Genomic DNA, 13,026 nt, shown 5'->3' with positions numbered 1-13,026 from the left:
CGTCTCTTTGTTGTCGCTTTGCGTCTCTTTGTGGTCGCTTTGCGCCTCTTTGTGTTAGTTTTGCGCCTCTTTGTGGTCGCCTTGCGCCTCTTTGTGGTCGCTTTGCGTGTCTGTTGTCGCTTTGCCTCTCTTTGTTGTCGCTTTGCGTCTCTTTGTGGTCGCTTTGCGCCTCTTTGTGGTAGTTTGGCGCCTCTTTGTGGTCGCCTAGCGCCTCTTTGTGGTCGCTTTGCGTGTCTGTTGTCGCTTTGCCTCTCTTTGTTGTCGCTTTGCGTCTCTTTGTGGTCGCTTTGCGCCTCTTTGTGGTAGTTTGGCGCCTCTTTGTGGTCGCCTTGTGCCTCTTTGTGTGTCTTTGTTGTCGCTTTGCGCCTCTTTGTGGCCATTCTGTGTCTCTTTGTAATTATTTTGCGTCTCTTTGTGTTTGTTTTGCATCTTTTTTTGGTTATTTTGCGTCTCTTTGTAGTTATTTATTATTATTTATGTAGTTTTTTATTTACCATTTATCGTATGTATGACAGTTAGAAATAATCTGTTTCTGCTTCTTTCAGTAAGAAACCATCTCTTTAGTTGTCTGATTAAAAAACTATTTTAAAGTAAAGAAAAGGCTCTATGGGACCAACAGGTCTGTGTCTGTGTTAATTAAACATTCGTATATTTCACTTCATATTCAAACAATATCGCGTTAGGGATGCACCGATCCGACTTTCTCAGTCCTGATACCGATAGCGATACTTACTGTATCGACCGATACCGAGTACCGATCGGATACCAGTGTTTAATCAATCAGCTGTGTGCCTCGCTGTGTGGAAGTGACTGGATCATTCTGTTATAAGACGACATCCGGCTGGACTTAAACATGACTTTACTCACTTTGTAAAACTAAATGTAACAAAATAAATAACTAGATATAAATTCACAGAATTGTTATTTAACACTAGAAACATAAAAACAACACAGGGAATTAAACCACAAACCACGTTAGTGCCTTGCTCTACCTGCTGACCTACAGAGATAATATCTCCTGTTGCAGCACTATCAGGAGGATACACACTGAATAAATCACTGCACACACACACACACACACACACACACACACACACACACACACACACACTCACACCACTGTGACCACAACAACATCCTCCTCAGATAGCTCAGTGTGTGTGTGTGTGTGTGTGTGTTAAAGTGACCTCAGTGTTTCCTCTGGATTCATTCAGCAGCAACACGACCACACAGACGTCTCACTAGTCGTGTTTCCATTCATGTATTTTTGTGCACATTTTGAAGCGTCGTGTCAGAAACGCTGAACAGAAACGGAACAAGTTGATAAAACTTCCTCAATTAGTAGATAAAAGTAGCCGCTGTCGTTTATTCTCTCCAAACCAGCTGATGGAAACGTGCCGACTTTACATTTCTTCTTTATGGTTCTTAAACAATTAAAATATTTAATCACGATTAATCACAAAATGCACATGTTTTATCTGTTCTAAATGAACCTTAAAGGGAGATTAGTCCAGTATTTAACCCTCTTATCAACATGGGAGTGGACAAATATGCTGCTTTATACATTAATGTATGTATATATTTATTATTGTAAATCAATTAACAACACAAAACAATGACAGATGACGGTTAGTACCAATGGATTCCTTAGGTTTTATAGTTTCATATGATGCTTTTAAAACTGAGCCGCTGCAACCTAAAATCATTGCAAGTTGCATTAATGCGTTAAAGAAATTAATGGCGTTAAAATTAATTTACGTTAACGTGTTATTATTGTGTTAACTTTGACAGCTCTACTATCACAATCACTTAACAATTGAATGGAAACACGTAGGGCTGAAATGATTCCTCGAGTAACCGAATGAATAACTGATGAATTTGACTGATAGCATTATTATTTATTTTTTTCAAATGTTCCATAGATATCACGATAATATTGTTATCATAAATCCTTTTGGCCACGATAATCCTGATAATCATGGCAGCCCCAGTTCACCTCATCATGAGACACTCATAAAATAATCAAGCTTAACAAATTTAAAGGGACTGTTTGTAACTTTTTAAGCGTATAAATGTACCGGGTCGGGACACATGCACGCTCGCCTGTGGCCGGCGTCCCCGCTCCTCTGCCTGCTTGCCTTCACTCAGACAGAGCGCACGTTCTCGCTGTCTCACTCCACCTCTAGACGTGCATGCTGCTCACTCCACACTGCAGAAGAGTTAGTTTAGCTCTGAGAATATCTAGTGAATGTTCAGTGGACGTTTGTGCAGAAATAACTGCTGCAGCTCCTCCAGACCAACAGAGGTTTCCCGTGTCTTGTGAAGTGACGGGGCTCTGCAGAGAGAAACCTTGTCGTCTCGTACCGACCGGGTGCCGGTGTCTCCCTGTTCACTCCGGCTGCGGACGGAGGGAGACGAGTTTCTCGCCGCAGAGCCCCGCTGCCTCAGCCTGCGCTGAGGCGGGAAAAGCCAACACTAGGATCAGCATTGATTCATGGAGAGACCTTGGTCTGGTCAGCTAACATTACTGCCAAGCAGCTGAAATATAGAGTGATATTGTGCTTTTAGCTGACGTGTGTCGCCTCACTGTTTTGAGCGATGCTCGTTCATGTCTATGTAGAGCGAGCACAAGCACGAGCCCGACGCTGACTTTCGTTGATTTCACGGCCACAGGTGTCGCTGTTAACAAGCATTTCTGAAAGTTACAAATAGTCCCTTTAAATAACAGTGATAATAAGATGCAAAAGGAAGAACTGGACTGAAGCCTGTGAGGTCAGACTGAACTGTGTGATTTGTTAAGAAAACTTGTGTTTCTACTTGTAGAAAACAAAAAGTACTTTGCTCCATCACTCCTTGCGATCATGAGAAGTAATAAATCTGACGTAACGCTCCTTTAACGTCCCGCAGCAGACACAGTTCTGGTGGTGACCCGGTTCAAATGACGTCACCTCACCTGATGATCTGGATGCAAATGAGCGTCAGATGTCCGGGTTAGATTGGACCCGTCAGACGGAGTAAAGTAAACATTAAACCCAGACTCACTTCCTGTTTCTCATCAGGTGACGTCAGTGAGGCGGAAACTAACTCACTTCCTGTTTCTTATCAGATCTACAGGTACGGTGAGAGCAGGTGTGAACGAGGTCTTTTATATTCTGACATTCAATTTGAGGTACTTGTACTTTACTTGAGTATTTCCATTTTTCTGCTACTTTATACTTCTACTTCAATACATTTTGGAGGGAATGAGTTTATGCTAAATGCAGTAGCTGTGAGGGTTTCTGGATCAATATCTGTCGTTGTTAATTGATTTCCAATAAATAAATATATACATACATTTGCATAAAGCAGCATATTAGTCCACTCCCATGTTGATAAGAGGATTAAATACTTGATAAATCTCCCTTTAAGGTTCATTTAGAACAGATAAAAAATTATTAATTTGCGAGGGGTCAGCGACCTGCGTCTCTTCAGCTCCTCTCCAGTGGCTCCCTGTGGAGTTTAAAAATGGAAATAAATAACTGTTTTATGTTTACATTTTCATTTTTATTTATCATTGTTGTAGGTCTATGGTACGACGGTACAACGGAGTATTAGGGCCACATTGAGGAAAAAAAATAAATCTGAGATTTCGAGAATAAAGTCAGAATATTATTAAAGTTATGACTTTATTCTCATAATATTACAACTTTTTTCTCGTAAAATTATGACTTTATTCTCGTAATATTATAACTTTATTCTTGTTATATTCTGACTTTATTCTGTAAATCTCAGATGTTTTTTCCCTCAATGTGGTCCTAATACTCCGTATTACATTGTCTCTTTGGTCCTCACTGCATTAGTCTTATATTCTATATACTTAGACTATAAACTGTGTTACCTTCATCACAATGATCACATGTTTTGCAGCTCCAGACAGATTTTTTTTTTTTTTTTGCCTAAAACGTCTCTTTAGCCAGTAAAGGTTTCTGACTCCTGGTTTAGAGGGATGATAGCCGGACACAGAACTTAAAGCGACGCTGTAACAGGATAAAAAGTGATTTTATAACACGGTTTAGTTTCAGACAGCAGCTGTGTGTGACGTTCAGGATCAACTGGAAACTTTCTGCTTTTCTGAGAATGTTTTTATCGTAATGAGACGACAAATGGGTAAAAAAAGGTTAAGCCGGTCGTCAGACGGACGCCGGTAATGGACGTTAATTTAACGTCTTACATAAAAGAAAATAAATGACGGGATTAAAACCTCCTCCCTGTGACACTTTACTGTTGTTTGTTTTTTTCACTGGCTGCACAATAAAACGTCAATTCATTTATTAATATCTCAACAACCCACAGCAGCAGGATGTCAACGGCTACAATCAACAAGTTCAGCCTGAATAATGTTCAGAATATTTTCCTCTTTATACTATTATATATATTATGTATTATATTTATTTATACTATTTCATCTCAGCTCACCAACCAACTGAATAAACTGATTATTTTCCCTTTATTTCCTTTTGACAAAAGCAATATTTAACTCATGACTAAATATAAAATAAATATAATCTGATAAAGCAAACATGTAAATAAATAAATATAACATATATAAGTGTAAAACATTAAAATCATGACAATCAGTGAACAACATTTACAAAAAGTTCTGTAGGCGGGTCGAGAGACAATACATCAACACTGACCTCTCTCTCTCTCTCTCTCTCTCCATCATTCACTTCTCTACCTGAACCACCGCCTGGCCTTGGTAACCATGGAAACCAGAGGAGCAGAGGACTCGGGTAGCTCTCACGTCGTCGTGACGACGGAGAGAGATGATGCTGATTTTATGGTTTAACTGATGGTTCAGGAGCACGTTAACCATTATATTATATTATATTTACACATCCATGTTGTTTATCTTTGAGTTACCTGCTTTATTGGTCTCATCTTTCTGTAACTTTAATGATTATTTGTGTATTTTTATTCTTAAAAGTTTTTTAATTTCTTATTAATTGAACTTAATCCATTTTTTTCCTTCATTCTGATTCAATAATCTGTTTTATTTCAGAAGTGTGATACTTTTTTTTTTTTAGGAAAATGGTTGTAAATGTCACCAGAGTTTTTTTTTTTTTTTTTTAGACTTGTGTCTCCTCTCTAACATTGGTGAGAAGTTTGAGAAAATTACTCAAACCGATTAATCAATTATCAAAATAGTTGGTGATTATTTATTTATTTATATATTCATATATTTTAAAATTGTATTTATTACATTTTTTATTTTAGAATTTTTATTTATTTATTTATTTTATTTTATTATTATTACTACCTTTTTTCTCTCCTTTGTTTTTAAATAGATTGTTTTTTAATTTACAGTTACTGTGATATGTACATATTTTATTTGTTATGGTTAAGTTTGTTGGAGTCTTTTTTCTTATGGAAACACATAAAAAGTATGTTTTAAAAAAAATGGTTGGTGATTTAACAATTTAATAGTTGATAACTAATCGATTAATCGTTGCAGCTCTACATAAAAACAACCACAACATTCATAACGCAGGTCACTAAACTCACAAAAAACATAAAATAAATAGGAAATGTATCCTAAGATTTTCATTTAATTAAAGACAAAAGATTAAATTCAAAAGTCGATATTAAAGCTGCATTTATTAGAGTTTTAGCCACTTGAGGAACTCCACATACTGTGTTTGTTTCCACCTGATGAATGTTAAATCCATTATTCTCTCTCTTTTAGCTCTGGTTTTGGTCTCCACCACTTGTCTGTTTAGCTGCTAAATGCTCCACTATGATCACAGTCAGTGGATAGAAGGATGGGATGTGTGCGTGGTCAGTGTGGTGACCTACAGCGGGACTTCCCCCCCACTACTTCACACAGTAGAGAGGTGATATAACGGCAGTAAATCAGACCTGAAGCTTCCATCCACCCACCGACAAACAACTCCGTGATGTCGACACAAAAGCAGGAAAAAGAAACTTCCAGTGATGATGTCATTTTGTAGGCATACCAAACTGGAAACCAGTTCCACCACGACGACTTCCTACTGGAGGTTCCTGCTGGGATTTCTGCTTTACATTAGTTAAGACAATTAGCTGTTAAATTTAAACTGATAAAGCCAATTGTCTTTCTATCTATTTTATTTATTTTATTTATTTATTTATTTTATTTTTTCCCTGACAAAGCTACCTCTTTGTACTGTACTGCTGCTCAGTGTCTTTATTGTCTGTATTATTTATTTAGTCATGGAGATATAAGTTGGGTGGGAGAGTGCTTATAATATGAAAATGTCCTAAGAAATGTCTCGTAAACTTCATGTTATGACAGAAAGTTGGACACAAATATCAATCAAAAAATTAAATTAGCTGTGATATTCACATATTCTGCATAACATCATGTCCAAAAACCATCTGTATAACCTTAGTATAATATCAAAACGCCCTTGGCACTTGTTCTGATCACTAAAATGATCATATAGAATATCTCAAAAACTAAAAAAATGTGTAAGTAAATAACTTATGGAGTGTTGAGAAATATTTCGTTTAATCTCTACATTTAGAAATATTTTGGATCAATATGTTTTGTGTTTATTTAGTAACATTTCATAAAAAAATGTCAGATTTTTAGTTGGGGTTGTACAGATTCTAAGGTTATTTGAAGACACTCCGAGAAATGACATCACAATAAGCAGAAATACCAGCGTAAGTGCTGGTAGAGCATTTCTACGTCAGAGTTTAAAGGGTTAATTTTGGTCCAAATTCACTTCTTCTAAAGTGTTTGAATTTTTTTACGGAGTTACGGAGACGTGTTGGCCACGATTGACAGATTTCTCCACCTGCCAGGTTTCTCAATCAGACGGTTAACTGATCACACTGAGAGGACCGTCAACGCAGCTCCACCCTGCTGCTCCTCCAACACAACACACAGCTGTGCAACAGGAAGTGAAGAGCGTTGACACAGCAACACCAACCCTGAAGAGGCATTCCCTCTGAAAGGACTTCTCCTCAGCCAGTGAAAGTGTGTGTGACAACAAAGCTGCATGAAGAATACCTAAATAACCACTGACTGGATGAGCAGTCCCAACAACTAATCAATCAATCAATCAATCAACCAACCAATGACTAAACAGTTGAAGAATTAACAACAGTGGGAGTCAGAAGTTCAAATGAGAGCATCATCAGGTTTTCCTCTCCGTCATCATGCTCTGCAAAAATTTGGGTTTGCTGCAAAGATAAAGCTGCAGTGAACACAGGTGGTGCGTTCAGAGCGAGCGGTAAAAACCAGTAGATGGCGAGAGATAAAGAGGAGCTGAGCGTCGATGCCTGAACTCATGTGAAACACAATCTGTTCTCATAATTATGACTTTAAGATCTCTTATTTGTTACGAGATGATAAGTCACACTGGTTTTGCAATAACTGGTCACAACTGCAAAATGGAAACTTCTCCATGGAAACACATTTCATTTACAAATTTAAAAAGGCCCGGTCAGACTCGTATTTAAAGGAACAGTGTGCAGGATCTAGCGGTGAGGTTGCAGATTAAAACTTCTCTCGTGTGCCGAGCGTGTAGGAGAGCTACGGTGGCCGACGTGAAAACGCGAATGAGTGCGTTGGAGAGTGTGTTTAGATGGGAAGTGAGTGGTTTACATGATCCTATTTAAACCCATCTAACAGCTGGAGCATTCATTCTTTTTGCAGCAGAAAGCCGAGGCTTCTGTCTTCAGCGTCGTCACGTTGTACGCTCGTGATGACGTCATCACGTTACGTTACGTTACGCCTCAAAAACTAAAAAATGTGCACAGTTCAAATAACTTATGGAGCGTTGAGAAATATTTTGTTCAATCCTGTGGATCAATTTGGTTTGTGTGTTTATTTGGTAACATTTTATGAAAACACATGTCCAATTTTTGTATTTGTTTTATTTATGAAACAATTTCAGTTCTATTATCAACAAGCTAAAACCTCCCCCCGCTCACAGCTTGACCTCTGACCTCTACTAAAGTAGGGCCAAAGGTTTCACCCTTTTGGAACTAATGGCATTAGTCTATTGAGCACAATCTAGCTTGTTATTATCAAACATTTAGGACTTCTAACCCCCAAAAGGCACAAGTAGTAGTAAGTTAAATAGTTTCAGAGTTCTGCTCCGGGAACGAGGACGGGAGGACGGACGGACGAACGGACGAACGGACGGATGGAAGGACAGACACGCGGAGTGCTATATACCCCGACTACGTTGTCGCGGGGGTATAATTATTATGGTTTATTGACATACAAAACCTTGTCGCTGAGGTTGTACAGATTTTAGGGAAAAGAAGAATTTGAAGATACTCTGAGAAATGACATCACAATACGCAGAAATACCAGCGTAAGCACTGGTGGAGCATTTCTACTGCAGAGTTTAAAGGGTTAAAGGCTTTTTTCAGGAACTCTTTACTAAATTAAAATATGATGCCAAAGAGGAAGTAAACGTGACAGTACAGAGAAAACAGATAGAAGCTCAGAGAGCTGCTGTGACCGACTAGAAATGACTGATTCCCGGCTGGCTGGCGTGTTAGTGGTTAGTTTGCCAGCGACAGTCGTAGCCTGCATGATGTCACTGCGTCACCTCTAGAAACAAATATTTAGAGAAGATGAACGCATGAATTTTGCTATTCAAACTTCAGGCTTTGAGCTAAAGGAGAGCTGAATCTCACGGCTACAAGAAAACTATCTCAGCATTACGAGAGCTTTTATCTCGTTTGGAGAAACTGTAGAATTATTCTCAGAACTAACAGAAAGTATCTCCCATTTCAAACACTTTAAAAATGTGGGTGATTTTATACATAAAGAATAAGAAGATAAAGTGTGTTAAACGTACCTTGTGATCCACGATGGAGCAGACGAGCTCGCGGACGGCGGACAGCGAGTGGTCTCCGGGGTCGAGGGTCACCGTCTCCCGGGTGAGTCCGATCTGAACCAGGAAGGAGACTCCCAGGATGGATCCCCGTGAGTTGGTGGGGCTGGGCGCCGTCTGGCTGCCGTTGGACAGCCGGCTGCAGAGGGTGGCGGGCGGGCTCGGGGACGGCGACGGCGTGGGCGGGGCGGCGTGCTGAGGGAGGACGGGGAAAGACCGCGGCGAGGCCAGTGGCGGCGGCGGCGGTGGAGGTGGCGGAGGCGGGCTGTTTTCGGCCGACATTTTGTCTCTGCTATCTGCGACGTCGTCCGGGCGGGAGAAAGGCGTCGCAAGTGAACGACATCCAAAAGACGAGTTTCCGCTGCTCGAGGTTTGTTGATCAGCCGAGCGTTTCCTGTCTTGTTTCACATTTCTCACCAGTAAAACCAGTAAAGAAGAACGGCTTCCTCTCACCGACGGGCATCTCAAACGCTATGAATCCTGGGAAGTTCTACTTTAAATGAGTTTTATAAGCGTTGGATCCTCAGACCTCCTGCTGGGCGGCGCTGGGAGTCGTGTTGTGAGCCGCCAGTAAACTCTGCACATCTGTAGTTTCTCTTTACTGGTTTCACCGGCAGCATCTGATGGGAATAAAACACAAGATGTTAAATCATTATTCCCAGAAATTTATCTCTCCCTATCTATAATAGATATATAGTTTTAATAGAAATGTTGTAATTAGGGCTGTCAATCGATGAAAAATGTTTAATTTGCATGATTGCCCGTAGCTTATCACGATCTATATATCAATCTATAGATATCTATAGATATAGATATATATATATATCTATATATATACCTGTATATAGCTTATATCTGAACACCACTGTGAAGTGACTGATAAACAAACAAATAAGAAAACTAGTTTTGCTATACTGTTTGTACATAAAGACAATGTCAGTAACAAAATGCAATCATTAAATATTAACTTCATGTCAACTGTCAATAAATATAGACATTTATACACTGTATGTATATATATATATATATATATATATAAATTCACTTATATTACGGTATGTGCATACTGTATATATTTCTTTTTTCACCTCTAATATCTTATTCTATTTTATTTTTTATTTCTTTCAAATAGTTCTCTATTTGTCTCAACAGTCAATAATAATATACATTTTTGTCTATTAACTTATTTGTTTATTTAATTTATTATTATTACTTTATTTTCTTTGTATTAATATTATGCATTTTTTTCTATTCTTTTATTATTATTATTAATATTATTATTATTATTATTTTTCTCTTTTCTTAATTTTATTTAAATTTTGAATGCTGAAGTTGTTTACCCTAGAGTTCTTATTGTGTTCGTCTCTAAGCTCAACTACTTAAAAAATGAGTTTATATACAGCAGTAAAATATTAATTCCTTTGCTCAGATTACATAAAAAGTAGAGCTGTGATGTTTGTTTGTCAGCAGGACAGTTTTCCTAAAATTAGATTTTAAAAAATTACGATATATCGCCTTGTTTACAGTATCGCAATATATCACGATATATTAAATCGTTACCTCTGTATCATGATACGTATCGTATCGCCAGATTCTTGCCGACACACAGCCCTACTAAAATCTGTGACCTATCTATAAACAATACATCAAATATATCTGTTTTAAAAATCAAAAGAGTCGTACAGTGAGGATGGTTTGTGCAAACGTTCACAGTATGAAATATAAAGAATATGTGCAACGTACAGAGATAATAATACAGAATGTGTGTGTTAATGTAATGCATTAAGTCAGATTACGTTTATGTAAACATGCAGAGTTTACTCCACCGCTGCACAAACTAAAACTCTGCAAGAAATGACAACAAACTAAAAGCTCAGGACCAGAATTACCAATAAAATACATAAATAAACATTTATTTTTGGTTAATTACGGTGAATGGACCTATTAGGACTATAAAACAGATAGGAAGGAGTGTCATGTTGTATTGTATATTAAACTAGTTGCAGCTTATCTAGAAGTACTGTACTGTAACACATTCTCATATTCTAGCCAGAGTCCATCCTCAATCATGTTTAGTTCGATAACAAATTAAAATCAATTTGACTCATTATAATGAACATAAATATGACTTTCTAACCTTTTTTGACCTTTAATACTGTAAACTTACAGTATATTGTTGTAGTCGTATTCTCTATGCTGAAACTAAAACTCTGCAAAAACAAACTAAAAGCTCAGGTAAAATAAATAAATAAATAAACATATTTTCTTATATGTTTCAGGCTAACTTGGATGAATGTGTCCTTTAAGCCTCTATAGTTGATATATATAGTGTCATGTTATATTATATATTATGAGCATACTTATTTACTTATACTACTATAAGTATAAGATATATAATACTTGTTTTTGTATAACACATTTTGAGGAAATTTTAAGACTTTATTTCATTACATTAAAATCCAGATTTGACTCATTATAATGAATATAAATGTGACTTTGTGACCTTTAATACTACTATAAACTACTGTGTTGCTCCTCTGTGTTTACCTGAGAAACAACAGAACTAATGCAACAGAAAAACAATTAAAACAACAACAACAATAATCTGATTTTCTTGTCCACATCTGTATCTGATCACATCTGGATGTTAAAATAACAGAGTATAACTGTAAACAGTGTGAACATACAGCAACAGGCTTGTTTTTAAAAGGCATGAAAACTTACCTTAAAGGTATTTAAAGGTGTTTAAACTTAATTTAAAGGTATTTAAAGGTATTTAAAGGATGAAATCTTAACTTAAAGGTATTTAAAGGTGTTTAAAGGTATTTAAATGTATTTAAAGGTGTTTAAAGATATTTAAATGTATTTAAAGGTCATCTTTACCTCAGCGAACAGGGCGGTTTTTTCTCTTCCATCGGCGAACAAACGGAGAAGAAGAATGTTCGTTAAACTCTCATCCAGCGAACTCGTAGTTTACCGCTTAACGGCTGAATATAACGGTTTAAGTCCTGCTGTACTCGGTCCACCGGGTCCACCGGGAGGAGGAGAGCCGGTAGTTTGGTAGTTTGAACCGTCAGACTGTTTCTTCTCTTCTCTCCAGAACTTCCCCGGACAGACGGAGAGCTGCTGACCGAGCAGGAGCAGCTTCAGGCGGATCTGATGATCAGAGCGAGACGAACACACAAACTCACCACCGCTCAGCAGAGAGGAGCAGCAGAGAGAGGAGGTCTCACTCTGACGGAGATTATAGGGACCAGACAACTCTTTGAAACCAACAAGCTAGCTAGAGAGAAACACGGCAACCCTTGTGAACATTTGTTCATGTCATTTCATCATGTTAACATTTCAACATGTTAACATTTCAACATGTTAACATTTCATCATGTTAACATTTCAACATGTTAACATTTCATCATGTTAACATTTCAACATGTTAACATTTCAACATGTTAACATTTCATCATGTTAACATTTCAACATGTTAACATTTCAACATGTTAACATTTCAACATGTTAACATTTCATCATGTTAACATTTCAACATGTTAACATTTCATCATGTTAACATTTCAACATGTTAACATTTCATCATGTTAACATTTCATCATGTTAACATTTCAACATGTTAACATTTCAACATGTTAACATTTCAACATGTTAACATTTCATCATGTTAACATTTCATCATGTTAACATTTCAACATGTTAACATTTCATCATGTTAACATTTCATCATGTTAACATTTCATCATGTTAACATTTCATCATGTTAACATTTCAACATGTTAACATTTCAACATGTTAACATTTCATCATGTTAACATTTCATCATGTTAACATTTCATCATGTTAACATTTCAACATGTTAACATTTCATCATGTTAACATTTCAACATGTTAACATTTCAACATGTTAACATTTCAACATGTTAACATTTCATCATGTTAACATTTCATCATGTTAACATTTCAACATGTTAACATTTCATCATGTTAACATTTCAACATGTTAACATTTCATCATGTTAACATTTCATCATGTTAACATTTCAACATGTTAACATTTCATCATGTTAACATTTCATCATGTTAACATTTCATCATGTTAACATTTCATCATGTTAACATTTCAACATGTTAACATTTC

General features: G+C 37.0%; 1 protein-coding gene across 2 annotated transcripts in view; it reads right to left on the bottom strand.

Moving 5' to 3' along the window:
- The window catches only part of LOC119476883 (serine/threonine-protein kinase D3-like), a 42,710-nt gene extending 30,628 nt beyond the window's left edge, over positions 1 to 12,082 (bottom strand). The window contains exons 1-2 of one of the 2 annotated variants that reach the window (XM_037750498.1): positions 11,763 to 12,082; positions 8,844 to 9,499 (exon numbers count right to left, since the gene is read on the bottom strand). In XM_037750498.1, the coding sequence (XP_037606426.1) occupies positions 8,844 to 9,161 (318 nt within the window). In that variant the 5' untranslated portion in view covers positions 9,162 to 9,499; positions 11,763 to 12,082. The remainder of the gene's footprint in view (positions 1 to 8,843; positions 9,500 to 11,762) is intronic. The other variant, XM_037750499.1, reaches the window with a different exon arrangement.
- Positions 12,083 to 13,026: the final 944 nt, after the last annotated feature.

Source organism: Sebastes umbrosus, chromosome 18, assembly GCF_015220745.1.
Source record: "Sebastes umbrosus isolate fSebUmb1 chromosome 18, fSebUmb1.pri, whole genome shotgun sequence".
Classification (NCBI taxonomy): domain Eukaryota; kingdom Metazoa; phylum Chordata; class Actinopteri; order Perciformes; family Sebastidae; genus Sebastes; species Sebastes umbrosus.
This window is presented reverse-complemented; position numbering and strand designations above follow the sequence as displayed.